The 28,000-nt window shown below is 50.7% G+C and overlaps 1 protein-coding gene across 14 annotated transcripts; it reads left to right on the top strand.

Moving 5' to 3' along the window:
* Positions 1 to 18: 18 nt before the first annotated feature.
* On the top strand, positions 19 to 27,976 carry IKZF4 (IKAROS family zinc finger 4). Of its 14 annotated transcripts, XM_079774714.1 has the most exons (11): positions 19 to 793; positions 4,498 to 4,679; positions 7,053 to 7,177; positions 9,670 to 9,720; positions 13,044 to 13,193; positions 16,505 to 16,609; positions 17,588 to 17,848; positions 19,276 to 19,443; positions 22,433 to 22,582; positions 23,051 to 23,182; positions 24,232 to 27,976. In XM_079774714.1, the coding sequence occupies exons 4-11, from the start codon at positions 9,681 to 9,683 to the stop codon at positions 24,990 to 24,992; spliced, it is 1,767 nt and encodes a 588-aa protein (XP_079630840.1). In that variant the 5' UTR covers positions 19 to 793; positions 4,498 to 4,679; positions 7,053 to 7,177; positions 9,670 to 9,680; the 3' UTR covers positions 24,993 to 27,976. The 14 variants fall into 14 exon arrangements, with proteins under 14 accessions (XP_079630840.1, XP_079630834.1, XP_079630842.1 ...); XM_079774708.1 differs by lacking the exon at positions 19 to 793 and having other exon boundaries at positions 4,420 to 4,679; XM_079774716.1 differs by lacking the exon at positions 19 to 793 and having other exon boundaries at positions 4,420 to 4,679; positions 9,673 to 9,720.
* Positions 27,977 to 28,000: the final 24 nt, after the last annotated feature.

Genomic DNA, 28,000 nt, shown 5'->3' on the forward strand with positions numbered 1-28,000 from the left:
ATGTGTCCCTGAGATGATTCAAAACGAAAGCTGGAGGAAAGGGAGAAAGCAAACAGGAGCAGGAAAGTCAAGAAGTGGGGCTTCCTTCTCTGAGGTGTGTCAGCATCTGCAGGGCTACTGAGGTGACTGACCTCAAGATACCCCTCGAGCGAGTACAAACTATTTGCCACCCTTAAGCCCCTCCCCCTCACCATTCCTACGCACTTGGCAGGAATGGCAAAGAATGCTAAGAGGTTAAAGTCAATATTGTCTTAAGAGGTTCAGGGACAAAATTTGGCCCTAGGGGCAGAAGTGCCAGGACACAAGAGGTGTTCAATGTGCGTCCAGTTTGCAAATTAGACGCAGGTGAAGGGGCTATCTTGGAGTTACTCTCGGCACGATACCGAGCCTTTCGGACTTCAGTCTTTCTGCGCTCAGCTACTCTCCCCTAGCTCTTCTCCCTTCTTTTCCCAGCAGTTTCCCTGGCTTGGGGGCGCTCGGTGTTCGGCCACGTCGCCTGTCGCCTGGTAGTGGGACCGGAAGTTGTTCAGGGGAGGGGAGACGGCTGTAATGGGGGGGTGTTCATAGGGGGGGCCGTCCCTCTTCAGGTGAAGCTGCTGATGGATATGGAGCCACCGCTGCTGAGCGCCCGGGACCCGGCTTCGGCCCGGTTGCCACCGCCTCAGTGACCCCCGCTCCCCCCGCACTGGGATTCCCGGGCCAGAGTGGGGGACCCCCGCCGCCCCGCCCCCATCTCCCCCAATACCGTCCCCTCTCACACACCCCAGCCTGAGCGCACACGGAGCTGCCTCAGGTGAGTGAGGGGCGGGGCCTGGGCGAAGCGCGGGGGGCGGGGCCTCGGCCGGCGGGGCGGGGCCTGAGGGGCTTGGGCTTGAAGCGTGGGGGAGATTTGGACGCCGGGCTGGTGGCCAGAGGGTCCCCGAGTGGCTGCGGCCCGAAGGAAAGAGGCTGGCCTTGGGGAGTTTGGCGCGGGGCCCCAGGATTGAGGGGGCGGTAGCAGGGACCTGGGGGTGCTGAAAAGGCGGGAGATGGGTCAAGGCAGAGGACCAATGACGTAGAGGCTGGCGTGCGAGAGGTTAGGGTAAGGCTGGGGTGGGACGGAGGGACACAGAGGAGAAAGCAGAGAAGGTACCCAGGGAGAAAGCCGGGGACGCTAGGATCCGGTCGAGAAGGTTTCAGGGAAAGACGGGCCTAGGTGGGAAAGACCTTGGAGACAATGAGCCAAGTGGGAGAAAGGTGGTGGAGAAGAAACTTAAGGTGGAGTGAAAAGTGCTGTCTGGGGTACTGTGTAGGGTGAGAAGTCTAGAGAACCTGAGAAGGAAGCTATTCACTGCATGTGAGCCCTAAGAAAAATGTAACCGGGAAGCCCTGGAGTAGATCTGGGGGGTGAAGGCAGGGGGAGCGACAGACTCAGGAAGCAGGTCTAAACTAAAACAGTCCTCCAAGTACCTCCTCACACAGCCCCATCCCAGTTCTTTTCTTCCCCGTTGTCTGCTAGAGTTGTAAACTCTCTCTTTTTGAATTTGGGGTTTATTTTTATCATTACTGGCCCTGTCTGGGGGCAATGAAGTGCTTAATGGAACATGGACCTCTGGTTATGAGATGTTTAGGAAATAAGGTACATTTTTTCCCCTCTCCAAGGTCAAGAATTTACTAACTCTGCTTCCAGAAAGATTTATTTGCTGCATTACCGACCACATGGGTCAAGCTTTGCATACCTTCTTTTGCCTCAGTCCCCTCTCTTGTAAGCAAAACTCTTCTGTTTGGACTCTTACTGACTCCCACTTACATGTCTGATGGCTCCAGCTGTGCCCTACTCTCCCTGCCCTGAGCACTCAAAACATCGGTGGTAAGCTTGATGGTCCTGACTCACTCACATGTCGGCTCTAGGCCTTCCATCTTCATGGCCATGCTGAAGACCTTTGAGGCCTGGCTATCTCCCCTTACTGCTACTTGCTCACTTAGCCTGGGTGGAGTTCATATGTTCATGTCCTTAGGAAGCATGAAAAACAGGTGTCTGACTACCTAGAATGTTTCCACTTAATATAATTCCGATTCTGAGGACAAGACCAGATAAAAGTCCAAATCAGACAACCTGAAAGTATAGCGTCTTATGTTAGGAGTATGTTTAATGCCTAGCCAGGAGTCCCTCATCCCTTAATGGGTCTGCTAGTAGGTCAGCGAACCTTGCTTTGTGGTATGTGGGGAACTTCAGCTTTCTCCACTAACAGCCTAAAACCAACGAATCCAGACAACTCCCTAGGTCATGAGAACAGTCAGAAGAGTGGCTCCAGAGATAAAAATAAAATCTTAGAAGAAGAAAATAGCCTTACCATTTGGAAAGCAGGAGAGGTTTCAATAGAGCTTCTTGGGTGGGCCCCGGGGTGGTGGGAGCTGCCTTCGCTTTGGCAGTTTCAGAATTATATCTTGTTCTAGTCAGTAGAGGCTGATGTCTCGTGCACAAAACATGATGTCTTTGTTGCTCACTGAGGGCAGTTAGTTCAATTGTAGCTTCTGGGCAGTCCCCTTCCTCCCAGTAGGTTAAGGATACAGCATGTTTCAGGAGTTGGCTCAGAAATAAGTCCTGACTTTTTTCCAGTAAAAATGCAACTGAAAATTTCTTCTTTATTTCCTCTTAATTTAAATCTGCAGCCCCGGGGGGGGGGGGGGGGGGGGATGGGAGAGATATATCTGCAGCCCATACTTCCCAACATGGGAGGAACATCCCACCTTTTACACCCATCCTCTCCCCCACAACATCCACAAAGGAATTATTTTCTCTCAAACTGGCCATCTCTCTCCCCTCAGAACACACAACATAGTCAAGGAAAAAATAAAGATAAATTATTGTTGGGCAGCTATTTCTAGCCTCGTTTTACTTCGTGGAAACAAATAAGAGTGTGGGATCCTGTGGGTGTAGACAATGCCACAGGCAGAGGGACTCCCTTCTGTTGGTCTCTTGACCCTGCTGGACAAGGCTCTGGATTCCAGGCTGTTGGATTTGCATCCTCTCCTCAGAGACTGGTGGACTCTGTATTGGAAGCACAGAGACAAGTTCAAGGTTTATCAGATGAAAACATGTAAGAAAGAGTGGTGGTGATATGAATGGCCTGGTCCCTCTGGGGATAGCTTCAACTTGTAAACTCTGCTGGAATGTATATGCTTGTATGATCCTTGAGCCGAGAAGCCGTTTCTGCCTAAAGATATTTAGTGAGTGTCTAGGTTGGCTTTTTCCTCAGGCCTATAATCTCTGGAAAGAAACATGGGAGGTAGAGGATTATTTCTTTTCCCATCTATAAACCTGTGTTTCTAGTTCAAGGATTTCAATCACGAAGATGTAAACCCCAAACTATTCATTTTATCACCCAAGAAACTGAGCAAGCAGGGTGGCCCCAAACCTTCCAGCTATGGCAAGATTAAACTTTTGCCACAGTAGAAAGATCCCAACTGGTAACCTGGGTTCTATTTGTCCTACTTCTATCACTAACCAAATGAGTGACTCTTCTTCAATTAAAAAACAAACAAACAAACAAAAAAGAAATTGGAGATATCTCTCAACTCCATTCTAGCTCCAAGATTCTCCAGATCCTAGAGTATCCCTGCTCCAAGACCCTCCACGTGAAGAAAGGCTTACTACATTGGGTTGTCTGAGCAAGGTTCTGTATAGAGGAGCCTGAAAACATCTTTCTGGCCCAAACAACAGTGAGCTGTTTTGATCAGCATGCATTAGGGACTTCTGTCCAGGATTGCCACCAAAAGCAATTGTTCTTATCTCTTCCACCTTTTGCCACCCTACCCCAGTCAGAATAACTAATTGAAACTTCTATGTAATTTTTAAAATTTGATTTTAAAGAGAGAGAGAAACATTGGTCGGTTGCCTCCTGCGTGTCTTGATGGGAGATTGAACGTGAAAACTGGGTATGTGCCCTAACCTGAAATCAAACCCGCCCCCTTTTGGTGTACAGGATGACGCTCCAACCAGCTGAGCCGTACCCGCCAGGGTGCAACTTCTATGTGATGTCAAACTTCACTTGATATAGCTAACCCTGTGTTGGACATCTTTGGCTTCAAAACTGATCATTATAAAACTCAGATTGAATTCCCCTGCTCTACTTTCCCCAACCCTGCCCAAACATACAACTGAATGCTGTGAGTGTGGGGCCTTTCTGTAAACACAGGGATTATATACTCAAGAGTATACTCCCAAAAACTCAATATCATCTCATGTGCATGATACCTGGTGATTTAAACTGTTTAGTTTGGCCCTTTTCTTATTCCTACAGTTCTGAAATGAGGTACAGAAGGGATAGGATTGTTTCTCCTCCCACCCATAAACCTTAGCTTTCTCTCTCTTCTGCAGTGTACATGGGGAGGACAGGGAAGCGCAATGAACGAGAGAAAGGATGCATCCACCTGAGATCTAGGAGGAGACAATGAGGTGATATTTCCCCACTGCCCAGGTGTTTTGTTTCCAGCTCTTACCCCTTCTTATTTTAGAGCCCGGCCATTCCTAGAATGACCTGAGGACTCATCCCCTCTGCACTGCTCCCCACGCACTTGGATCATGAAGCTGAGATGTCTTCGTCTGTGTGATGTATAGACAGAAGGCGCACCTACAACCTGATGAAAAAATGAGGCAGAACTTTCTGCTGTAGAGACAGACACATGAGCTGAGAGAGGTTAGTGGGTTCTTTCAGAGGGCATTGGGTCGTCCCTAAAGATCATTTCAAAGCTACGAACGGCTCGATGTCCAGGGCTGTTTCCTTGAAAGGGGTGTGCAGTCAGGTTGCAGACAATGCCTAATTCCACCTCTTCCCCCTCCGCAATTTTGCAAAGCCTTGGAAGAGAGAAGAGCCAGCTATGTGATTCTAACCGGTTTTTTCTCAGTTTATTCGGTTCAGAAAGGGGCAGGAAGGAGAGAGTGATGTTGTGGGTTTGGTCTATTTGTAGTACCTGAAGTACTCACTCCCAGGCAGGTGGGAAGTTCTGTCTTGTTAATAATCACTGGGCTCTACCTCAGATCCCAGGTCCTAAGGCAGACCAGAGAAACAATTTCCACTTCTCCCTGCTGTAGTTCAGGAATAGAAATCAAATGATGGCATGGGTTCTTGCCACACTCCACCTTCATCCTCTTTCCCAACAATATCCCCCTCACCGCCGAGGCTACCTGGAGTGTGTTTTCAATCTCCATTTTGGAGTGTCACTGGATCAAACCGTTTTCCTTGGAGGATTTGAGGAGCTTTGATTCCTTGTGATATCCATCTTATTCCAGGTTTTCAGAGCTACTACATCGAGAAAACTTGACTTTCTGACATTTTTGTCACCAATAAAACTGTGGGGATGTTTTTGAGGAGATGGGGATGGTAGTTGATGCCTGACCTGACCCGGGAAGCCAGACTTTGGATTGATCCTCACCTGCTACTTGTCAGGAAGTGGGATTGGAAATCTGACTGGGAGGGGTGCCCTTTCCTGTTCATATGTGACATTGTGTTGATGGGAGAAAGGCAAGGCCATGGAGGACTCTTGTTATGGTGCCAAGTGGATTCAAAAGAGCAGAGGAAAAAGTATTTGTCAGAGGTTACAGAGGTTACAGTGACCAACCTTTTCTCTGTCCTCACAGAGATACTTCCTTTTGAATCGGGAGACGAGCTGTTTCTAGTCGTTTTGTATTCAGCTCCCTAAACTGAATTTACTGTACACAGTGTGCCTACCTCTATCACTGAATCTGTGTTGCTATGAAGCCAGTTTCCTCCCAAGATCTTGGAGCCAAACCTGTCTTGTGTAACTAACTTCTCGATCCTTATACCTCCTCCCGCTGTGGTATGTCTACAATTGGCGCTGCCTAATTTGACCCAATTCCTCTAAGGGGACACTAAGATCTGCCTGCCTGGCCAGGCAGGGGAGGAGATGCTTTGAGGGATGGGGAGAGGGGAGGTTGGGAGGGACGTGCCACCTGGGGATTGAGCAAATAGTGAAGTTCATCTACTGATTTGTTCCTCAGAATACCAAGACAGAATCTCAGTGCCCTCTGACTTCCAGGGTTACCAACTGGCATTTAGACCAGTTGGAGGCAGCTAAAGACCTGTTTTGCCCAAGATGTGTCATAGAGCACCTGTTAAAAGCAAATAAGCAGAAGACCTGCCCTAGCCGGTTTGGCTCAGTGGATAGAGTATCGGCCCAAGGACTGAAGGGTCCCAGTTCAATTCTGGCCAAGGGCACGTACCTCAGTTGCAGGTTTGATGTTCCTCTCACATCGATGTTCCTCCCTCTATCTCTCCCCCTTCCCTCCACCTTTTCTAAAAATGAATGGAAAAATACCCTCCACTCTCTAAAAATCAATGGAAAAATATTATTGGGTGAGGATGAACAACAACAAAAAATAATAAAATAAAAAAAGAAGCAGAAGAGCTCAGTGTACTGCTAAGAACAAAGTCCAACTCAAACCAGCTCCTTCAGATCCTAATGAAAATTGTTTTGGGGCCATTTGGGCAGGTGTCCAAGAATGAGAGCCAGTGCTAACTGGATGCTATGCTTCAACTGCTCTGCCTACCTGGTGCTTGTCTGCTAGCCCCTGGTGTCCTCTCTCTCTCTCTCTCTCTCTCTCACACACACACACACATACACACACACACACACACACACACACACACACACAATTGCATTAGCATATTTCTTGGTAGAACCTGTTCAACTTGTTCTTCCTTTTTAAGTAATAGATCCCACTCTCACAGGGATCACACCAAAGGAGAAGATGCCTTAATTGATGTTAGAACCAGGGAAAAGCAAGAGGTCCATGAAGGCCTTGAGTAATCTGGCTTTTGAAAGGAAGCAAGATGGTTTAACGAAGAGAACACATCTCAGAAAGGCAGGAGACTTGTATACTTTTTTTCATTCCAGTCTCACCATGAGCCCTGAGACAAGTCACTTAACTGCAATGCGCCTCAGTTTCTCCAAGCAGAAAATTGAGAAACTTCTACTCACTTTTGCTTCTCCTGCATGCGGGGGATTAAGGGGTGTTAGAGAAGTCACCTGTGGCATCTTGAACTTTGCAGTAATACTGGACAATCCCAAAGGGCAATTATGGAGCTAATGATTTGGAAATGAAAGGGAGTACCAGGCCGCCCTCCCCCATCCTTGGATCTCTGACCACTGCAAGTTCTCTGGCTAATTCTAGAAGGTATGAGTTCATTAACCCCTGTGGACTTGGGCTCTTTTAGTCATTGCCCCTAAGGGAACCTTTTAAGGAACCACTTATTAATGTGGCTTGGTCTAGCAGTCTGTTTCCAAAGCTCAGTCCACCCCAGGGAGGACTTAAAGAAATGTTTCGTCCAGACCCTGTCTTCCTGGGTGAGACTGGCAAGCTCTCTGATTAAATCTAAGGGATTTGCTTTGGGAATGTTTCAAGCTTTTTCATGAGACTTTTTAGAGGCGTATGCTGTCTCTCAGAACTAGACAAGAATAACCCATGTGGGGATGCCCTGGCCAAGTGGCTCAGTTAGTGGAGCGTTGTCCCATATTTGATCCCCAGTTGGGGTAATGGCAGGAGACAACCAATAAATGTTTCTCTCTCACATCAGTCTCTCTCTCTCTCTCTCTCTCTCTCTCTCTCTCTCCCCCTCTCTCTCCATCCCTTTCTCTCTCCCTAAAATCAATAAAGCCCAGCCTGTGTGGCTCAGTGTTTGAGCATTGACCAATGAACCAGGAGTTCAGAGTTCGATTCCCTGGTAAGGGCACATGCCCAGGTTGCAGGCTTGATCCCCAGTGCAATGAGCAGGAGGCAGCAGATAGATCGATGATTCTCTCTCATCATTGCTGTTTCTATCTTTCTTTCCCTCTCCCTTTCTCTCTGAAATAAATAAAAATATATTTTAAAAAAAACAAATGTTTTTTTAATCCTCAGGTAAGGATTTAAAAAAAAAGGAAAGAGTCCTAACCAGTTTGGCTCAGTGGATAGAGCGTCGGTCTGTGCACTGAAGGGCCCCAGGTTCGATTCCGGTCAAGGGCATGTACATTGGTTGCGGGCACATCCCCGGTGGCACATCCCTGTGTGCAGGAGGCAGCTGGTCGGTGTTTCTCTCTCATCGATGTTTCTGGCTCTCTATCCCTCTTCCTTCCTCTCTGCAAAAAATCAATAAAATATATATATTTTTAAATCAATAAAATATTTTTAAAAAAAAGGAAAGAAAAAAAAAGAATAACTCAGGAGGGGAAAGAAGCAGAAAAATAAAAAAATAGACTTTACCCCTGTGTGCCCTTCAGAACCCCCACCCCACCCCTGGCTCTATCAATATAATATTATAAGCAAACCAAATTTGTATCCACCTGCCTCAGTGAGATCTTTCAAAGAGACCAAGAATCTTGGTGGCAGCTTAGGCTATTTATCTCCTTGCCCCACTCTTTTTATTTTATTTATTTTATTAATTTCAGAGAGGAAGGGAGAGGGAGAAAGGGATAGTAACATCAATGATGAGAGAGAATCATTGATCGGCTGCCTCCTGCACACCCCCTACTGGGGATCGAGCCTGCAACCTGGGCACGTGCCCTTGACTGGAATCAAACCCAGAACCCTTCAGTTCACATCCTTGCCCCACTCTTGCTCCCCCAAATACTGTATGTCCCTGGGGTATTTATTTTTCATTAGATAAACACTGAAAGCAATTTTGGATGTATGTATAATTCTTCCAAATAGATTTTTTTTCCCTCCTCCCGCAGGCTCCTAAGGAGATAATTCATTGCAACAAATTAGCACTTTTAATTGTTCTCAGTTCTCATGCCTTCCTTACCTCAAATAGACTAACCTGTGTTTTATTTTATTTTTTAAAATATATTTTTATTGATTTCAGAGAGGAAGGGAAAAGGAGAGATAGAAACACCAATGATGAGAGGGGAATCATCTATCGGCTGCCTCCTGCGCGCCCCCTAGTGGGGATCGAGCCCGAAACTTGGGCATGTGCCCTTGACTGGAATCCAACCGGAACCCTTCAGCCCGCAGGCCAACACTCAATCCACTGAGCCAAACCGGCTAGGGCCAACCTGCATTTCAAATCCAGGCTCCCGCCTTCTTTAAAAACAATAAGCATATCAAAGTATTGACAAGAAGGTGGGGAGGGCCATTTAAACGTTTAATTTGTTTATTTACCTTCAGTAGAGAACTCTCCTCACTGAACCTGAGGTGGGCTGCTCTCCTCCACCTTCTACTTTCCTGTCCCCCTCCCTCCTGCCACACACCCAAAACAGAATCCCTTGAACGACTGAATCCTGCTTCCTCCTCTTACTACTACCCCATCCTTAACCAGGTATAGAGCCTCTATGGGACTTTTTTTACCTCCCAAGGGCTGAGCTGAGCTATAACCTGCCTCCTTTTCCTACAGCATTAGCTCCACCCACAAGGAAAGGGTCTCCTCTCAGAACAACACAACCAGAACCACTCTGGAATAAGACAGCATTTCCACCCCAGAGCCTGGGAAACAGAAGTTGTGGGTTGGAGGAGGCCCTAGGGTTTGTACATTGTCTCCCTCACCAGGATAAGGCATGAGGTTATTCTTCTTTAGGATAGAGTCAGGGCACCCTCAAGTGATCTTTTAGGTTTCTTGCTAACTCCAGGATGTTAGAGAGAAACCCCTTCCCTTCCCAGATCTGGCTTCTAATAGCAGCTATTTTCTTTTTCAGCAGAATCTAGGATGGACATAGAAGACTGCAATGGCCGCTCCTATCTGTCTGGTATGCCCTCTTGTGCGTTCTCTTTGTAAGGGGCTGGGAGCAGACACCCCTGTGGAGCAGCGCCTTCAGCCTAGCACAGGACCTCTGAGGGCCCTCGTCACCGAGCTGACACCCACCCTTGGTAGTGCTTGATAGTCATCATTTATTTTGGTCCTTTTACATTCCTTAGTGATTCTCTTCCCAGACTTCTTGGGTGATAGGAGAAGGGAAGAAGAGAGGAATGTGAGCAGAGACTATTAGAGAGGAATGATTTGAAGCAAAGAGATGCTGTTCTCTGAAGTCACCAGCAAACATGATATTCAGTAGAGAGTAGAGCAGGGTTTCAAACCTGAGAGGTCTGTGGGGGCCAGATGGGTGTATAAATGAATGACCTGGGTTAGGATAATGAGCAGAAGAGAATGGTGGGGACTGTCATGAACTGGAAAACACACGTCCTACCTCAAGGAGCAGCAGCTCTTCAGTGTCCGTGTGGGAGTGCGTGTGTATCCAGTGTGGCCAAAACTTCCAACTGTTTAAGAGAAATCAGAAATCCCGATTTTATATAAACATGACTCCATTTAAAAAAAAAAATGTTCCATGGGGCAAGCCAAACTTATCTATGGGCTGAATTTGGCCAGTGGACCAACGGCTTACAGCCTTTGAAGTGAGATACAGAGCTCAATTCTCCTTTCCCCCAGTCCTTTTCAACGATTAGAACATACACCTTTTCATACCTGCCAAATACTCTCACTGAGGCAGAAGAGATCATTGCTCATGGTATGCCTGGCTGTTAGAGATATGAAAGTAATCAGGGTCCTCTCAGAGTTTAGCAAGGTGAAAAGAATGAGGAACTTTATCTGCTCCCTCTCTAAGGGTATAGGAAAGGGCCCAAGACAGAGTGTCTCTAAGAGAGAAGGAATCATTTTTTGGACCATTAGAATGTCAGGGCAGGAAATGATTATAAGAGGTAAGGGAAGCCAGAATTGGGTTTTGACATGATGAGTACCCCCCTCAGATATTCGAGCACCATTGTAGAAGAGACCTATAGCTTTTATTTTTTCCCCTCAAGTGGGACTTGTGGAGGAATTATGGGCATGCACTAAGGAAGATAGCAGGGTGGATCCGCACACATTTAACCCTTTGCACTCGCTTGCTTTTTTCTCGATTCCTTTATTCTAATGCTAACCGTGTCGAGTCACACTCGACATCCGAGTGCAAAAGGTTAAGAGTCACTGACAACTCCTGGGTAATGTAAGGGAAGACAACGCTGACCCGTTTTTCATTTCAGGAGGGAAGGAATTGGAATGGGCAAAGGCATTCAGTACCTGCCACATTGGACAGAGTGACAGGGACCAAGGGGAGGGACTGACTTAACTGGAAGAGACTTTATTGGTTTGGAAGCCATAGGCTTTCCGAGGAACCAGCCAACCCTCCCACCTCCTGCTCATTAAGCCTGTTCAGAAAGCCACGGTAGAGCAACAGGCACACTCAGGACCCTGCTTTATTGCCGGGGACCACTCAGACGGATAAAAACCAGTCCCTGCTCTCTGGTAGGCAAAAGAGAAACCAGGGAGGTGGGCGAGGAAATACAATAGGCTCTTTTCAGTCCTATCTCTGGCGAATATTGGATATTAGAGGAAAATTTCTGAGGGTGTTTGCTTTACTGCGCTATGAAACCGAACTTCCCCTGCTTTCAGCAGGTTGGCATGTCCTATATAAGAGGAGGCCGCTGCACAGGATGGCTTTTTGGATGAAAGTAGTGGTCAGCAGCCTCTTACCTCTTACATCTAGAATTCTCCCTGGGCGTGTTTTGAGAATTCTAGATGTCAGCAGCTACCTTAGAGAGGGAAAAGGGAAAATCCAGATAGGCCAACATTGGCCCTGAAAAGTAGCAGCCCCTGCAGAACTGAGCATGGCTGAGACAGTCCACCGGAGGGGCATCTGACCCATCTCTGCGGGAGTGATAGGGAAGCCGTGGGGAGGGCTGACGCAGTGTGCACCCTCCCAAAGCACCCCATGGCTCCTTCAAGGTCATCCCAGCTCTTCTGCCTCCACACCAGGCGGCCTTTCCTCACCTGGCCACTTGATGATGGGCGTATCTCTCCTGTTCTTCACCGAGGTTTCCCCACCTCACAGAGCCCAATTCAGAAAGCCCATCTTTTCTACAGGTGCAGATGCTTCCCTCCTGGGGGAGAGAGGGAAGAGAAGGGAAGAGTCATTAATTCACCATACAGAGCCTTTCCCCTCCCCCATTCCCTCTTTCTAGGGAAACGGGGTTGCTGGAACTGGCTCATACAACTGTTTGCGCAGTGCTTGTCCCAAGTTTTGTGGGACCCTGAAATGTTCAAGGGAACCTCCGTCGAAAGAGATCCAGGGGTAGGCAGCCCAAAGTTTCACAGCCCCTCCCACCCCCAAATTCTTGGAATCAGGAAACCTAGTCTCCAAAGTAGGTCAGCACGTCACTGAGCAGCTCCTCTGGAAGGGAAGGGAGCGGAGGCCTTGTCTTGATAGAGGGCGGATTCATCCAGGGCTGCAGGCAGGCAGCCGGCCCCAGGGGCACAGGCGGGGAGGGGCAGTGGGGAGACTATACCAGCATTTTGCCTGGGATCTGAAAGGGCTCAGGGCCCCAGAGCCACACCAGCCTGAGACCAGACTGTGCTGAGCCCTCTCACCGCTGAGAAGGAGGGAACTGTCAGTCCCCAGATCTACAGAGCGACCTCCCTCCTGGAGGAGGAGGGAAAGGAGGGAATAAGAGTGCCTGAGTTTGGTGGGGGAGGGGCTTTCTGCTGATCTGAGAGCCTTGAAGCTGCCCCGTGTCCTGGGCCCCATGACCTCTGGGGCCTTGGCTTCCCCAGCTGGCGGAGGATTGGGCCTTCCCTGGGGGCCCCCTTTCTCCCTCCCACCCCGAGGGCCCATCCATCTCTCTCTTGCACACACTCTTGCTTCTCTCAGGCATTTGTTGTGCAGTTCCTCTTTGTCTGCTGGGCACGAGGGCAACGGCATCTGCCTCCCGCTCCCTGTGCACACCCCCCACCCCCGCCCCTGCACTGGCTTGGGAAAGAGATGCTGTAGCCTAGCATCCCCCCCCCCCGCCCAGACACACATATACATTCTACGTTCTCTGCAGCCCCCTCCTCAAGCACATCCAAGCGTTCTCTCTCTCTCTCTCTCTCTCTCTCTCTCTCTCTCTCTCTCTCTCTCTCTCTCTCTCTCTCTCTCTCATACACACACACACACACACACACACACCCTGGGCTGAGCTCTTGCTGGCTGCAGCCGTGGGCCCCTGCTCACCGTGCCGCTGCCGCTGCCTGCGAAATGACGGCGGTTCCCCTCACTTCCAGGAATCCACGCTTCCTGGAAGGTGAGTGGCTGGGCTCACCCCTGCCTGCCACCGAGACGCAGACATGCACACACCACCCGCACTCCCGCGCCGTTTCCAAGGCGGCGGCCGCGTTCGCACCCCGGGGTCTCACCGGCCAGGGAAGGACAATGTAAGTTCAGGCAGAAGGTGGTTAGTGGAGGGGGGCGAGGGGGTGCCGGGGCCGGGGAGCCGATTGGGGAACAACTCCCGAGACCGAGGAGAGGGAGAGGACGGGGGCTGCGTGTGTGCGGGGGAGGGGGCGTTCCTCCTCACACTTGCCGCGGATGGGAGAGGGTGTTTGGTGTTGCTAAGCAAAGACCGCGACTTGGACAGTGGGAGCTGGTGGTGACATCTTGATTAGGCCTTGGGGACAGATGCAGGGCCGTCCGGGTGACATGCCCAGACGGCCAGGGTGGGACCGGAGCGGAGAGGGTCGAGGTGAAGAGGCGCCTGGGCAGCAGCTGCCTCCGCCGGGAACCGCGATCTGCGGGGCCTCCGCTTCCTCCCCACAATGGAGCGGGGAAGGGCGGCTTTCTTCGCCCGGTGCCCCCTGTTCCCCGCCGGCAGGCTAGCATCCCGGCACCTCGGAGCTCCTGGTCAAGAAAGGGAAAGCAGTGAGGATGAGGTCCCTGCAGAGAAGTGGGGGGGGGGGGGGGTCTCCAGCCCCCTGGATGTCCCTAGAAGTAGCCGCTCGGAGGGGGTCGGGGAGGGCAGCAGGCGGCCGTCTCCCTGGGCGTGTGAACCGCCTTCGCTTGGGGCTGCCGCCTGCCTGCCTCCTGCCTCCCTGCCCTGGACTCACCTCCGAGTGCCTCTGATGGGGGCCGCATCATCTGGCTTTGCCCTCTCGGGGCTCAGGCCATCTACGATGACTTGGACCAAGACAATTTCTCTGAGACCCGAGAGCAGCCTTAATGCTTGGCTTTGACAGTCTGGGATTTCTTGGGAGTCCCAGGCATTTGAAATTCCCTCACTGGGGTTTCTGAGGCTGCGAGCAGAACTGCTCAACTTCCCAAATCTGATTCTAGTCCCCTTCTCCCTTTAGCTGGAAATCGCAGCCCCTGGGGCCCTGGAATGATTCATTTGTGTGTATTAGCCCGTTGAAGCAGGCGGGAGCCTGTTTCCCCTCCGGCCGTGATCCTCGGAGGGCAGCGGCATCAAAGAGCCTCTTGAACTACTGACGTGATTCTGGAGGCACCTGCTCGTCCTCCCGTTCCCAGGCCGTAATAGGGAAAGCCACAAAGGATGTTGCCCCCTTAATGTCTCTAACTGTCCCTTTAAGGGTATTTCCCCCCCATATATCAAGGCTCCGGCCCCAAGAGGCAGCTTCAGTCTGGTAGGCTGGGACCAGCGATGGACTTCCAGCAAGCTCCTACTCCTTTTGGGGTCAAGGACTCAGGGCCAGGGCCCAGAGAGAGCCCTGTTCTTCCCCATCGCTAACACCAAGTGAGTTAGGGCAAGTCAGCACTAAGGATTGAAAAGGAATGAGAAGATGCCCTTTCAACCCTCCTAACCTTAGTAAACCCTCCACGTAGTTTAAATGTCATCTTTTAAAACCGGGTCTGGGTCTGCAGGTCTCAGCTCACACTCTGAGATGCTCCCTTTGTGATATGTGTGTGGGTCTGGTTTGGGCAACTTTTGTAGATAACCATGGCTCATCTGAAGAGCCCAGCTGGGGAAAGTCAGTTTTAAGCCATGAGGCTTTTCCTATAGGTAGTAAACAACTTCCTTAGACTTTGATGGGATAGCGTGCGGGAAATGGGACTTTTAGGAGAGGATATGCATGGGAAATGGTCCCAAAGTCCTGAGTGGTTGTTTTCTTCCCACTGACCAAAGCTGGAGAGGGATCCCTCAGGAGGGTGTGTTCCGGATTTCTTGCCTCAGGCCCAAGACTCCAACCATTTTATAATGGAATCTTTATTTTGTGAAAGTAAGTATGTTCATAGCTGGGAAATTGGGTAAAGTACTAATAGGTGGATTTTAGGGATGAATTTTAGGGCTTGTCTCTCTCTCTCTCTTTCTCTCTCTCTCTCTCTCTCTCTCTTTTCTCCATATTTAGGGCTGTCTGCACACATCCATGCATGTTCATGTTAGCAGATACTGTAGAGGCTATGAGTATGTTTATCCCAGTAGGTATGTTCTCTGTATGTGTATCTACATATGTGATCTTGTCTGTGTCTGTGTGTGTTTGTCTACATGTGCTTTATTTCACCTATGTATTTGTGTAAATAATTGTGGGGAGGAGGGATTTTTTTTTAAGACATGACTTATATTTTTAGGTGTGTTATCTGATTTTTTAAAAGATAAATGAACTTCTCAAAAAGCATTTTTAAAATATATTTTATTGATTTTTTACAGAGAGGAAGGGAGAGGGATAGAGAGTTAGAAACATCAATGAGAGAGAAACATCGATCAGATGCCTCCTGCACACCCCACACTGGGTATGTGCCCGCAACCAAGGTACATGCCCTTGACTGGGATCGAACCTGGGACCCTTGAGTCCGCAGGCCGACGCTCTATCCACTGAGCCAAACCAGTTAGGGCTCAAAAAGCATTTTTACAATGCAATTTGTCAACAAGTTAAAATGAATATATTGAAAATAAACTGATCATTTCACTGTTAAGGGAATACCAAGTGGTAAATATCTGATTGGAGTCGTATCAGATAGGACACTTTCTAGAGTAGTCAAATTTCGCTAATTTTAGAAAATCTAATGGGCCCAGCTCTCCCCTCCTGAAACAGTGAGTCCCAGTTGGCTGTGTAGGTGGTGGTTAAGGACATGGGCACGTCTTTTTTGTGTGATCAGCTTCCAGTTCTACCACTGCTGGCTCTATAACCTTGGACAAGTAATGTAGCCTTTTTTTGTGCCTCAGTTTCCTCACCTGCAAAATTAGGATAACATTGGTGCCTACTTCACTGGGTTGTTGTAAATGAAATAATTCAATTAAGGTGTATAGAACATTGCCTGGCACATAGTAAGCACTCAGTGCATGTGAGCTGCCATCGTTATGATTGCTATTATTATCATTAGATTCAGGGACAATTCCAGCTGCCCTTCCTGCAGATCCCGTACCTGGTGTTGGGGGCTCCGGAGAGGAACAGTAGGGAAGAACCGGCTGTCCTGAACCGCCTCCCTGCTGAGGCCCCCATTTTCCTCTCTGCCCCGGCCCGCCCAGCCCCAGCCCTGCTTCCTGTGGACGTCAGGCAGTGATGCTCTTCCCCTCAGGCCTAGATAAAGGTAGGGTGGGCAAGACCCAGCCACTGAGCTCGCGGAAGTCAGCACCAGGCACCCAGGCTGGCCAGGGCACAAGGTATGGTGCCCAGCATACAACACGGCCTTGTACATGGCCACAAGATCAATGTAACTGAGCTTTTAAAAGATGAGGCGATTTACTAATGGCTACAGCTACAGCTTCACCTGCCCTCTTGTTCTCTCCTCTAAGGTAGCGGGGACTCATCTCTGGAGAAGGAGTTCCTTGGGGCCCCAGTGGGGCCCTCGGTGAGCACCCCCAACAGCCAGCACTCTTCTCCCAGCCGCTCACTCAGTGGTAAGTGCACCCTCCTTCCCGCGCCTGGCACAAGGCATCCCTGTTTGTGTTTGGCCCTCGATTCATCTTCCATTGGCAGCCATTTCCCCATCGCTGCCTCCCTCTGGTTTCCTGCTCGGAGTCTCTAGAATCACTAAGGAGCTCAGTGTCTGGGATTTCCCTTACTTCTGAAAGAAGAATGAACTCTCACTGCCAGGCAGGGGTGGAATTCACAGAGGCATGGGTGGGATTAAGGTAAAGACCCCAAAGAGGAAGTCTGGAGTTAGAACAGCAGGTAGATAGAAATGGGCACGAGCTGGAGTGAGATAGGAAATAGACATGAGAAGGATCTCCTCATCACCCCCCCACCCCACCCCACCCCGAGTCTCCTGCCCAGAGGGTCCCCAGAACTGCCTCTCCTCAGCTGGCCCTAGATCTGTGACATTCTCCAAATGGTTGGAATAGCCAGGAATGTAGGTCAGAGCTAGAGCCAAAGCTTTCTCCTCAATGGCTCCTCCCTCCTCCATCCCCCTCCGAGTGTTCCGGAGGGGAGCAGAGGGGCTCAGTCTTATGGAGGGGGAGGATAATGTAAGCCGTGTTGGTCTTCCAGTTTTACTCTCTCTTTAGCCCTGTCTCTTAGGTCTTCTAGGACTGTTTTCCTGACACTGTTACTTGCTGGCTTCCTGCCCAGGGCCAAGTCAGACATCTTTCTTAATGACAAGAGCGTGGAGAAATAGGCTCCCCTTAGCGTCCTCCTCTCCCCAGTGCGTTTCCCCCGAAGCCTATTTGCCTGATCGGTGGGACAGGAGGACAAGGTTGCTTCGGGTCCCAGGAGGACCCTGGTGTCACCACTCTGGACACCTAGGGTATTGGCCTCCTTTGAAGGCTGAATGCCTCAGGGCTCGGAGACTCCTTTTGGACTTCGGGAGTGCCATTTGGGCCTGGGGGAAGGCTCTCCCCTTGACCTGTCTCTCTCCTAAACACCATCCCACCCTCCAGCCAACTCCATCAAGGTGGAGATGTACAGCGATGAGGAGTCGAGTAGACTGCTGGGGCCAGATGAGCGGCTCCTGGAAAAGGACGATAGTGTGATCGTGGAAGACTCGCTGTCGGAGCCCCTGGGCTACTGTGATGGAAGTGGGCCAGAGCCTCACTCCCCGGGTGGCATCCGGCTGCCCAATGGCAAGCTCAAATGTGATGTCTGTGGCATGGTCTGCATTGGGCCCAACGTGCTCATGGTGCACAAACGCAGTCACACAGGTGAGTAAGTCAGGGGACCAGTGGGGAACTCCCAGGTGGGCCGGAGAGGCAGGGGCAGTGCTAGGAGGCCATGCCTGGAGTGGGGTGGCCTCAGAAAGAGAAGGGTCTCTCCTGGCACATTTCCTAGCTGAGGGAGGAAAAAAAAGGAGGGTTGAAATTCAGACTCCCTGGATGCCTATACTTTCCTGGCACTTTCTTCAGCTCTTATTATAAAGAAAAGCTGATATTTTTCTGTAGAAGTGAGGGAGGGGAAAGTCTTGTAGCCTCAAGAAGGATCCTAGCTCTGGCCAGGTGGCTCAGTTGGTTGGAGCATCATCCCATACACTGGAAGGTTGCGGGTTCGATTCTGGTCAGGGCACATATGGGAGGCAACCAGTAGATGTTTCTCTCTCGCTTTGATGTTTGTCTCTCTCTCTCTCTCTCTCTCTCTCTCTCTCTCTCTCTCTCTCTCTCTCTCTCTTCTTTCCTTTCTCTAAAATTAAATTTTTTTTAAATATCCTTGCCCTAGCCAGTTTGGCTTCGTGAATAGAGTGTCGGCCTGTGGACTGAAGGGTCCCAGGTTCGATTCCAGTCAAGGGCACATGCCTGGGTTGCGGGCTCGATCCCCAGTAGGGGGCGTGCAGGAGGCAGCCGATCAATGATTCTCTCTCATTATTGATGTTTCTTTCTCTCTCTCCCTCTCCTTTCCTCTCTGAAATCAATAAAAATATATATTTTTTAAAAAAACAAAAACACATATCCCTGAGAGCATCAGCCTGTGCACCAAAGGGTGGTGGGTTCGATTCCCGGTCAAAGGCATGTATCTGGGTTGCAGGTTCGATCCCTGGCCCCGATTGGGACACATGTGGGAGGCAACCAATTGATGTGTCTCTCTCACTTTGATGTTTCTCTCCCTCTCTCTCTCTCTCCCCACCTCACTCCCTTCCACTGTCTCTAAAAATCAATGGGAAAAAATATCCTCAGATGAGGATAACAACAAAAAAACATATCCTCGGGTGAGGATTTAAAAAAGAGAGAGCGAGAAGGATCCTATACCTAATGGGGGAGGACTCCTGGGTATTATTTGGGCCCTCCCATCGGTGGATAAAGAAAAAGAAGAAGAAATACGGACTCTGGAAGCCTCTTCTCAGCCTCCTTGGGCTTTGGGCTCCTGGGGCAGAGAGAGCCGGGTGGGGCCTGGCTGGTGCTAAGGGCCTTTGGGCCCAAGGTTCCAGGCCCTATCCACACCTTCCCAGGATCGGGCTGCCCAGGGATCTGTATGGATGGAGAGGATGTGTATGCATGGCACAGCCCTGCCCCTCAGAAATGTGCTCTGAGCGCGGTCCCTGAGCCAGTGTGTGTGTGTGTGTTGGGGGGGGGGGGGGGGCTGGGTTCAGCCTCCAGGGTTCCTCACAGCCAGCCCCCTGGCACCTCTCCTTCCCTCGCAGGCGAGAGGCCCTTCCACTGCAACCAGTGCGGGGCCTCCTTCACGCAGAAGGGGAACCTGCTGCGCCACATCAAGCTGCACTCCGGGGAGAAGCCCTTCAAGTGCCCCTTCTGCAACTACGCCTGCCGCCGGCGGGACGCGCTCACCGGCCACCTCCGGACGCACTCCGGTCAGTGACCTTTCCAGTGGGAGAGGGGGAAGTGGGGCCCCAGGACACACCCCGCGACTTCTCTTGTCTCTGGGGACAGCAGTGTCTGTTACCAGGAGGACGGAGCACTCCCAGGGGACAGGGCCCTGCCTCGGTAACCCCGCTGGGCAGCAGGCCCCCGGGAAATGTGGGGGACTCTGAGGAGGTATTTTGCATCTGCCACACTCCAACGTGGAGAGCAAAAGGAGCACAGGCAATGTTCTTGTGTCCTAACAGTCACCCTTCCCTGCCTATTTTATTTTTATTTTTTAATATTTTTATTGATTTCAGCGAGGAAGGGAGAAGGAGAGAGAGAGAATCACTGATCGGCTGCCTCCTGCACACCCCACACTGGGGATCCAGCCTGCAACCCAGGCATGTGCCCTTCACCGGAATCGAACCCAGGACCCTTTAGTCTGCAGACGAAGCTCTATTCACTGAGCCAAACCAGCCAGGCCATGCCTGACTATTTTTAAAGGTCACGCTGATGCAGAACCATCTGTGCCCCATCACCCCCCACTTATGAGCACCAGGGTGACCTCTCTTCCCGTCATATCTGCCCCAGGCTCCACACTTGTCATCATCTTTGCCCCCTTCTGTCCTCTCCTTGACTTCCTCCTGGTTCCTGAAAATATCCATGGGCCTCCCAACCTGGAGGAAAGGAAGCCTACGAAAAGGTTATCCCATTTCTGTTCCCCATCCCAAGAGGTCATCACCTTACCAGGAGCAGGAGCAAGTGCCTGGCGCTCAGTGTTTGGAACAGTGCCAGGGAGCTGGACTAACTCGATTTTCTAGCCCAGCCCAGACTGAATCACCATGTGCCTAATCAGCTGGGCAGATAGCACTTTTGAAGCATTTTACTAAGTTTTGAGCTTTGGTCTGGGACTTGGGAAAAGGCCAGGAGCTGAGCTGGCAGGAAGGAGGGAGCTCAAGATTGGGAAAAGGAGGAAGGAGGGCAGAGGGGAAAGAATTAGTAGGGTCTGTCCTTGGAAACATTCTTTGCTATTTTTCTCTTTTCCTAAACTCTCAGGGGCCAGGATTTAAAGGGACAAAGTAATCACCTCACCACCCTCACTTTGTCCAGCCACCTACCTTGCTCTCACCTGGGCGCTGGGACCTCTTTATCTCCGTGTATGTGGAGAAACAACAGAGAGAAAGATCACCATTGATTCATGCTTTACAATCTACAAAGCATTTCACTTGTCTCCTCATGTGATCCTCATAATAATCCCAAGGTAGATGTTATTATCTCCATTTTGCTGACAAGGAAATTGAAAAAGAAGAGAAGATTTGCCAGTCACGGAGCTATTCTTTCTGCATCCTCACTGGAACCCCATCAAGATTCAGTGCCAGTCCTGTGCCTTTTCCTGGGAAAAGGGGCTCCTTCCCCGCCCCCTTTCTCCCCCCCCCCCCCCCCCCCCCCCGTGCTGGTTTGGAAAAAGGATAGCTTGGCCCCTAGAAATCTTACCAACAGCACAGCAGGGGTTGGGATGGGTTTTGGAGGAGATTATTGGGGCCAGAAGAAGACACGGATATACTATTGGGTCCCATCTTTATGAGATGCTTTCTCTTACAACCCACACTATAAGAAAAAAGGGTTCCTCTCAAATGTTAAAACATTTCCCTGAGAGTCTTAGGTCAATGGAGTCTGTGACTTTAATCTCATCCCCCGGACACTGAGCAAGAGCAAGGTGGTAGTAGATTGGTTGAGTCACAGTCCAGGTTAGGCATGGGACGGGAGAGGGGTTCCTGGAGATACTTCTCCTATCCCCTGCTCAGTAGTAGCAAGATACATAAATTAAAATATACAATACCTTGTTTTTCTCACTTTTTTCTCTTCTCTCACAAACATCATCTCTCAAAAGTTGTCTTTCAAGGAAGTATTGATCTCAGTTTTCCCAATCTTTTCTCTTCACTAAAAACAAAATCTTTATATCCTGTTCTTAAAAAAAAAAAACCTCCAAAGTTGTTCTCTTCCTTTTATACTCTTCTCCATTTTTTTCCTCTCTGTTCTTTCATTCTTTTTCTCTTCTCAAATTTCTCCATCAGATGATGGTTTTTGTGGGGCTCTCTCTGTATCTCAGTGTAGAAAGACAGGAAGAATAATCAGCAGCAAAACTGGGCTGGTAGTAGAGGTAGAAAAGGACCAGAAAAGGTCAGTGAAAACTGCCCCTCCCCGTATCAGCAGATCTGAGGACTCTCATTTCTGTCACCCCAGCCCACCAGTTTCCCCCAAACCAAATCAGATAGTTCGTAAGCAAAAAATCCCCTTGTCTGGTAAACAGCGCAGACACCGCCTGCCACATGGAAAGGTTAAACCACAGTGTGGGCCTCAGACTCTGAGGTCCTGGGGTGGGGCCAGCCTGTCTGCCAGGGATGATCCCCTACCAAGTCCCTGGGCTCTTCTTTCCTCTGAGCAGCAATTTGGCCATCTTTTTTGTTGCTGTTAATCCTCACCCAAGGATATTTTTTTCATTTATTTTTAGAGAGAGTGGAAGGGAGGGGGAGAGACAGACAGAGAGAGAGAGAGAGAGAGGGAAACATCAATGTGAGAGAGACACATCGATTGGTTGCCTCCCACCCCTGCCCCCGACCAGGGTTGGGGATCGAGCCTGCAACCGCAATCAAACCTGGGACCCTTCAGTCCGAGGGCCCATGCTCTATCCACTGAGCCAAACCGGTTAGGGCCATTTGGCCATCTTGAATCCTACCAGCAATCCAGTGCCACATGACCTGGGTCCCCTCTCTCCTCCCGTAGCTGCCCATGGTGCCTCTTCTCTGAGGTTTGGTCACGTGTCCATGCTCACAGCAGCCGTTGGGGAGGGGAAGACAGCAGAAGAATTCAACTGAGCAGCATCCCTTCCTCCTCAGTGTCCCTTTGCTCCTGGGACGGATGGGAGGGATGGCTGTGTGGAGCCAGGGCACTGGGAAAGGTAACGTGGATGCTGTCTGCTCCCTCTCTCCTGCCCAGTCTCCTCGCCCACGGTGGGTAAGCCCTACAAGTGCAACTACTGTGGCCGGAGCTACAAGCAGCAGAGTACCCTGGAGGAGCACAAGGAGCGGTGCCACCACTACCTGCAGAGTCTCAGCACTGAAGCCCAGGCGCTGGCCGGCCCACCAGGTGGGCTGTGGGCAGGGCTCCGGGGAGCCGAGGGCAGGGCCGGAGGGAGGGAGTACAGGACAAGGGCGATTCCAGCACTTGCCTGCACAAGGGGAGAGGTCCGTGGGGAAGGGACAATTACCTCAGTAATTGGGGTGCCAAGCACCCCAGTTAGTGCAGAGCCCCCCGGAGATGCTGCAGGAAGACCCAGAGGTAGGGGAGGATGTGACCTATGTTCTTAGTCTAATGAGAGAGAAAGACTACAAGGAAGTATGAAATTGAGGGTCAGAGGTATATACTTGTCCCCAAATTATCTGACCTGTTGCCAGGATGAGCTTTAAATAGGGTGAGGTAAGCAGACCTCATTTTCCAAGCATCAGGTATGACCTCCCGTGGCCCCTGACCTGCTGGTTTTCTCCAGGAGAAGGGCTGCCGGGCCAGTGCTACCCCTACTCAGCCGCTGCTCCCTGTCCCACCTCCCCCCACCAGGTGATGAGATACGTGACCTGGAGATGGTGCCAGACTCTATGCTGCACTCATCCTCTGAGAGGCCCACGTTCATTGATCGTCTGGCCAACAGCCTCACCAAACGCAAGCGTTCCACCCCCCAGAAGTTTGTAGGTAAGAGTCCAGTGGTAGAGGAGACTTCAGCTTTAAGCCACAGCTCGTCTGTATCTGAGCTCTGGTGGCCATTAGATCAGTTGGGTCTGGAGATTTGATTGAAGGAAAGAAAGCGGTCTGGCCCTCAGAATCTATCCCCAAAACAGGTGCAGAATGAAAAGGAAGGAAGTACCTCAAGCGGGTGGGAGGGGTCAGTGTTGGTTTTAGAAGAGGGTGTCAGGGCTCTCCCAGTTTTTGAGAATAGCAAGGACGTAAGTCTGTGGGGACTGAGACCTGGGCCCTTAGAGTCAGAGGGAGGAGGCGAGTATGGGGACCTCACCTGGCCCAGCTCCCCGAGGACCTGGAGCTTTATAGGGAACTAGAGGCCCAGTGCACAAATTGGTGCACAGGTGGGGTCCGTAGGCCTGGCTGGTGATCAGGGCCAATCAGGGCCAGGCCAGTTGGGGCCTGCCGGCCGGTGGGGAGACAGAGCTTGGGAGGTTGGCTGCCGGCCCCAAGGAGGGAGCCAGCCCTTGGCCCCCCTGGGAAAGGGGCCATGTCCACCGCCACCCACCCCTGGTTCCCTGTTTCAGCCTGGGCCCAAAGGCCCCGGCAAGAGGCAACAGTTAGCCTGGCCGGGCACGGAAGGAACAGAGGTCAGACGCCGTCGCCGCCGGCCGTAGGAGGTTGGCTGTAGGAGCACACTGACCCCCAAGGGGCTGCTCCTGCATTGAGTGTCTGCCCCCTGGTGATCAGTGTGTGTCATAGCGACTGGTCAACCAGTCGTTCCGGTCATTCCAATCATTTGGTCGCAACAGTTGCTTAGGCTTTTATGTATAGATAGATATAGATAATACAAGAAAATAAAGGTCAGTGGCCTGGGACTGAGACCTCTAAGATTATAGCCTAGAGTTGGGGAGCGGCCCCACAAGGGACCTAACCTCCAGGGAAGTAAATGAGGAGTGGTAAATCACGTGACAGCCATCCTGGTGGGTAAGAAAACAAAGGCATCATCCTGGGAGCCCGGGAATCCTCCATGCCCAGCTCTGCTGAGAGCCTCTTCTCCACAGGTGAGAAGCAGATGCGCTTCAGCCTCTCGGACCTCCCCTACGATGTGAATTCGGGTGGCTATGAGAAGGATGTGGAGCTGGTGGCACATCATGGCCTGGAGCCTGGTTTTGGAGGTTCTCTGGCCTTTGTGGGGGCAGAGCACCTGCGTCCCCTCCGCCTTCCACCTACCAATTGCATCTCAGAACTCACGCCCGTCATCAGCTCTGTCTACACCCAGATGCAGCCCCTCCCCAGTCGACTGGAGCTTCCAGGATCCCGAGAAGCAGGTGAGGGACCCGAGGACCTGGCTGATGGTGGTCCCCTCCTCTACCGGGCCCGCGGCCCCCTTACTGACCCCGGAGCATCCCCCAGCAATGGGTGCCAAGACTCCACAGATACAGAGAGCAACCACGAAGATCGGGTTGGGGGCGTGGTATCCCTCCCTCAGGGTCCCCCACCCCAGCCACCTCCCACCATTGTGGTGGGCCGGCCCAGTCCTGCCTACGCCAAAGAGGACCCCAAGCCACAGGAGGGGTTACTGCGGGGCACCCCAGGCCCCTCGAAGGAAGTGCTCCGGGTGGTGGGCGAGAGCGGTGAGCCCGTGAAGGCCTTCAAGTGTGAGCACTGCCGCATCCTCTTCCTGGACCATGTCATGTTCACCATCCACATGGGCTGCCATGGCTTCAGAGACCCTTTCGAGTGCAACATCTGTGGTTACCACAGCCAGGACCGGTACGAATTCTCTTCCCACATTGTCCGGGGGGAGCACAAGGTGGGCTAGCAGCCCGCTGCCCTCCCCTCGGTTCGCCACTCCACTGCCCCACCTACAGGAGTCTAGCCCTGTCCCCACCACATCCCAAGGAGTTGTGCTGTGTAGCCCCCACCACTGGCTACCTAACTTCACACTTGACCCTGAATCTTCCTCACCTGTTCTTCCCCCTGACTGATTCAAGCATTGTGATGAAACAGGTTTTTGCTTATGTTTCTCCTTTTTCTCTTAACCTCTCATCCCAGCATACTCAGAGTTATTTATTAATATAATTAGCTGGTTTTTCTTTTGCATTTTTTAACTTATATCAGTCACTTGCCACTCCTCCACCCTCTTGCTCACAGTCCCCTTCCCCGTTTAGGCCTAATTTTTCTCTCTTTGTTCTGGCTTTCTCCAACAGCCCCGGGGGTGGGAAGCTCCTCTTAGTACTAAGATACCTTGAACTTCTTGCGTTAAGTCCTCACTTTTGCATTCATTATGTGATGCTTCAGTTTTGATGCTGATAGCTCCCTCTGGCCCTACCTTAGCTCTGTGGCATTATATCTCCTCTCTGGGACCCTTCAGCCCGGGACTCCATACCTCTTGTGCCCTCTCACATTAGGCAGCTTGCACTTTTCTGAAACAAATGAAGAATTCCCTCATTTGGAAGTAGGAGGGGCTGAAGACATTCTCCCCAGTCACTGTGGGACTGAGGTCTGGACCTCCCCCTAGTAACATGAGTTCCCCAAAGCCCACATTCAGGATCTCCCTCTAGGATGTGATATATCTCTTCCCTCTTCTCGAACAACCCCCAACACTGCTCTACTTGCTTCAACCTGCCAGTCTACTCAGTGGCAGCTTTTCTCTCCTTGGAGTGCCCCAATTTTATATTCTCAGGGGCCAAAAGGCTAGGTCTGCATCCTCTGTCTCTGACACGTTGGGAGCCACAGGTGCCTAATTGGGAGCCAGGGCATGGGAAGGGGGTCATTCAAAATGCTTCTTACTCTCCCACCTCCCACACTTCTTCATTCTAGTGACCTCCCTAGGCTCTCAGGGACTCCTGCAGTCCCCGTCCTGTGAGAAACTAGTGGGGTGCTGCCTGATGACAGGGGGTATCTCAACCCCTCGGTCATACTGCCTTCTTCTTCTCCCCCCTCAGCAGGATTCACCTTAGGGAGGAAAGAGTGTCTCTTTTCTCTCTCCTAATTTTCAGTGTAACCAAAAATTATCCCAGGACGAGCAAGGGCATGTGTCCCTTACCCTGTCCCACTCTTGTCCCAGCAAGAATGGGACGGGCACAGCTAACAGGGGATCACCTGTTGCTGCCCCCTTCTACACTCCGCTCCCAGACGTAGGGCAGGAGGGGCACTCTCCTCCTGGCTACTGCAGAGACCCTGGCTTTTGGGTCACCTGGTCAGCGAGAAGGGGCAGGAGGAGACACAGCTCCACTGCAAGTGGAGGTCTCCCCACCAGAGCTCCCCGCCCAAGGCCACAGCCCTCCCATTCTCTGCTTCCTTGAGATTCAAACCAAAGGCTGTTTTTCTAGAAAAAAAAAAGTAGAAAACCAAACACAACACCTCACAAGTTGTAACACTTGGTCCTTCTCTCTCCTTTTTCTTCCCTTCCATCTTTCTTTCCACATGTCCTTTCCTTATTGGCTCTTTTGCCTCCTACTTTTCTCACTCCCTATCAGGGATAATTTAGGGGTTGCTAAAGGATTGGCTACGGAACAGACCCTGGGATTGGGGCTCTGAGAAGAGTCTACCTTACCCTCTTGGGGGAAGGAAGACACTAAAAAAACGTCTCCTCTTCTTCCTTCTTTTTCTCCCCCATTATGTGGTCTCTCCCAGAGAACCAGATTGTCAGGGAGGGGCATTGTGGGTGGATTTTTCCTCCTTGACAATGTAGCAATAAACAGATGCTGCCAAGGGCAGAGGATGGGAGAGTTACCTGGGAGGAGAGTGGTCTCTAGAGAAGAGGAGAGTTTTCTCATCAGCAACATGGGAACTGGCTCCTTCAGGATGGCAGCAGAGATGAGATTAATGTCCGGGGTTCTCCTCAATTGTTCTGATTGCTGAACCCCTTCCTGTTAGACCTACCACCTCTTCTGTGTCTGCTGTCTATTTGGTAACACCTCATAAGGACTAGTCCCTTCTGGGGTATCAGAGCCTTAGGGTGCCACCATCTCCTCCCCTAGGCAGATTTGGCACCTATAACCTCCTGGAACATGAAGGACTATGCTCTGAGGCTGTGCTCTGAGCCCATGAGAGCAGAGACTGGAAGGCAAGACCAGGTGCTAAGGAGGGAGAGAAGGGCACTCTGTCTCTCTCCAGACCATCACTGCACTTTAACCAGGGTCTTCGGTACAAAATCCTACTTCCTAGAGCCTTTCAGCTCTGGAAACTCAAACACTCTCATGCTCTCTCTCCCAACTCCTTTTGCATAAAAAAAAAAAAAAAAAGAAAAAAGAAAAAAATACATTGAAACCCACATGGAGAAAAGAGGTGTTTTCCTTTTATATTGATACTCAACACCACACACAAAAGAATTTCTAAATAGACAGTTTTCCAGATCTTTGTTTTTTCGTGTCAGTGTCCAAGCTGCAGGTGGGATTTTGTAATACTTCTGGCAGCTTCTGTCCTTGTGTAAATAATATATATTATATATATATTTTTAATTAGAAGTTATGAAGAACAAAAAAACACAGAAGCAAGTGCAATACCACCTCTCTTCTCTCTCTCTCTCTCTCTCTCTCTCTCTCTCTCTCTCTCTCTCTCTCTCTTTCTCTCCCAGGGTTTCATTTGTAGCCTATGCTTGGTGTCTCCTTGGATTTTATCCCTTCATCTTCTCCTCTTCCTCTGATTCCCCTGCCCTGCCCCCTTTTTAAAGAGTTTTTCTCCTTTCTCAAGGGGAGTTAAACTAGCTTTTGAGACTTATTGCAAAGCATTTTGTATATGTAATATATTGTAAGTAAATATTTGTGTAATGGAGATATACTACTGTAAGTTTTGTACTGTACTGGCTGAAGGTCTGTTACAAAT

The sequence above is a fragment of the Cnephaeus nilssonii genome (genome assembly GCF_951640355.1).
Source record: "Cnephaeus nilssonii genome assembly, chromosome: 6".
Taxonomy (NCBI): Eukaryota; Metazoa; Chordata; class Mammalia; order Chiroptera; family Vespertilionidae; genus Cnephaeus; species Cnephaeus nilssonii.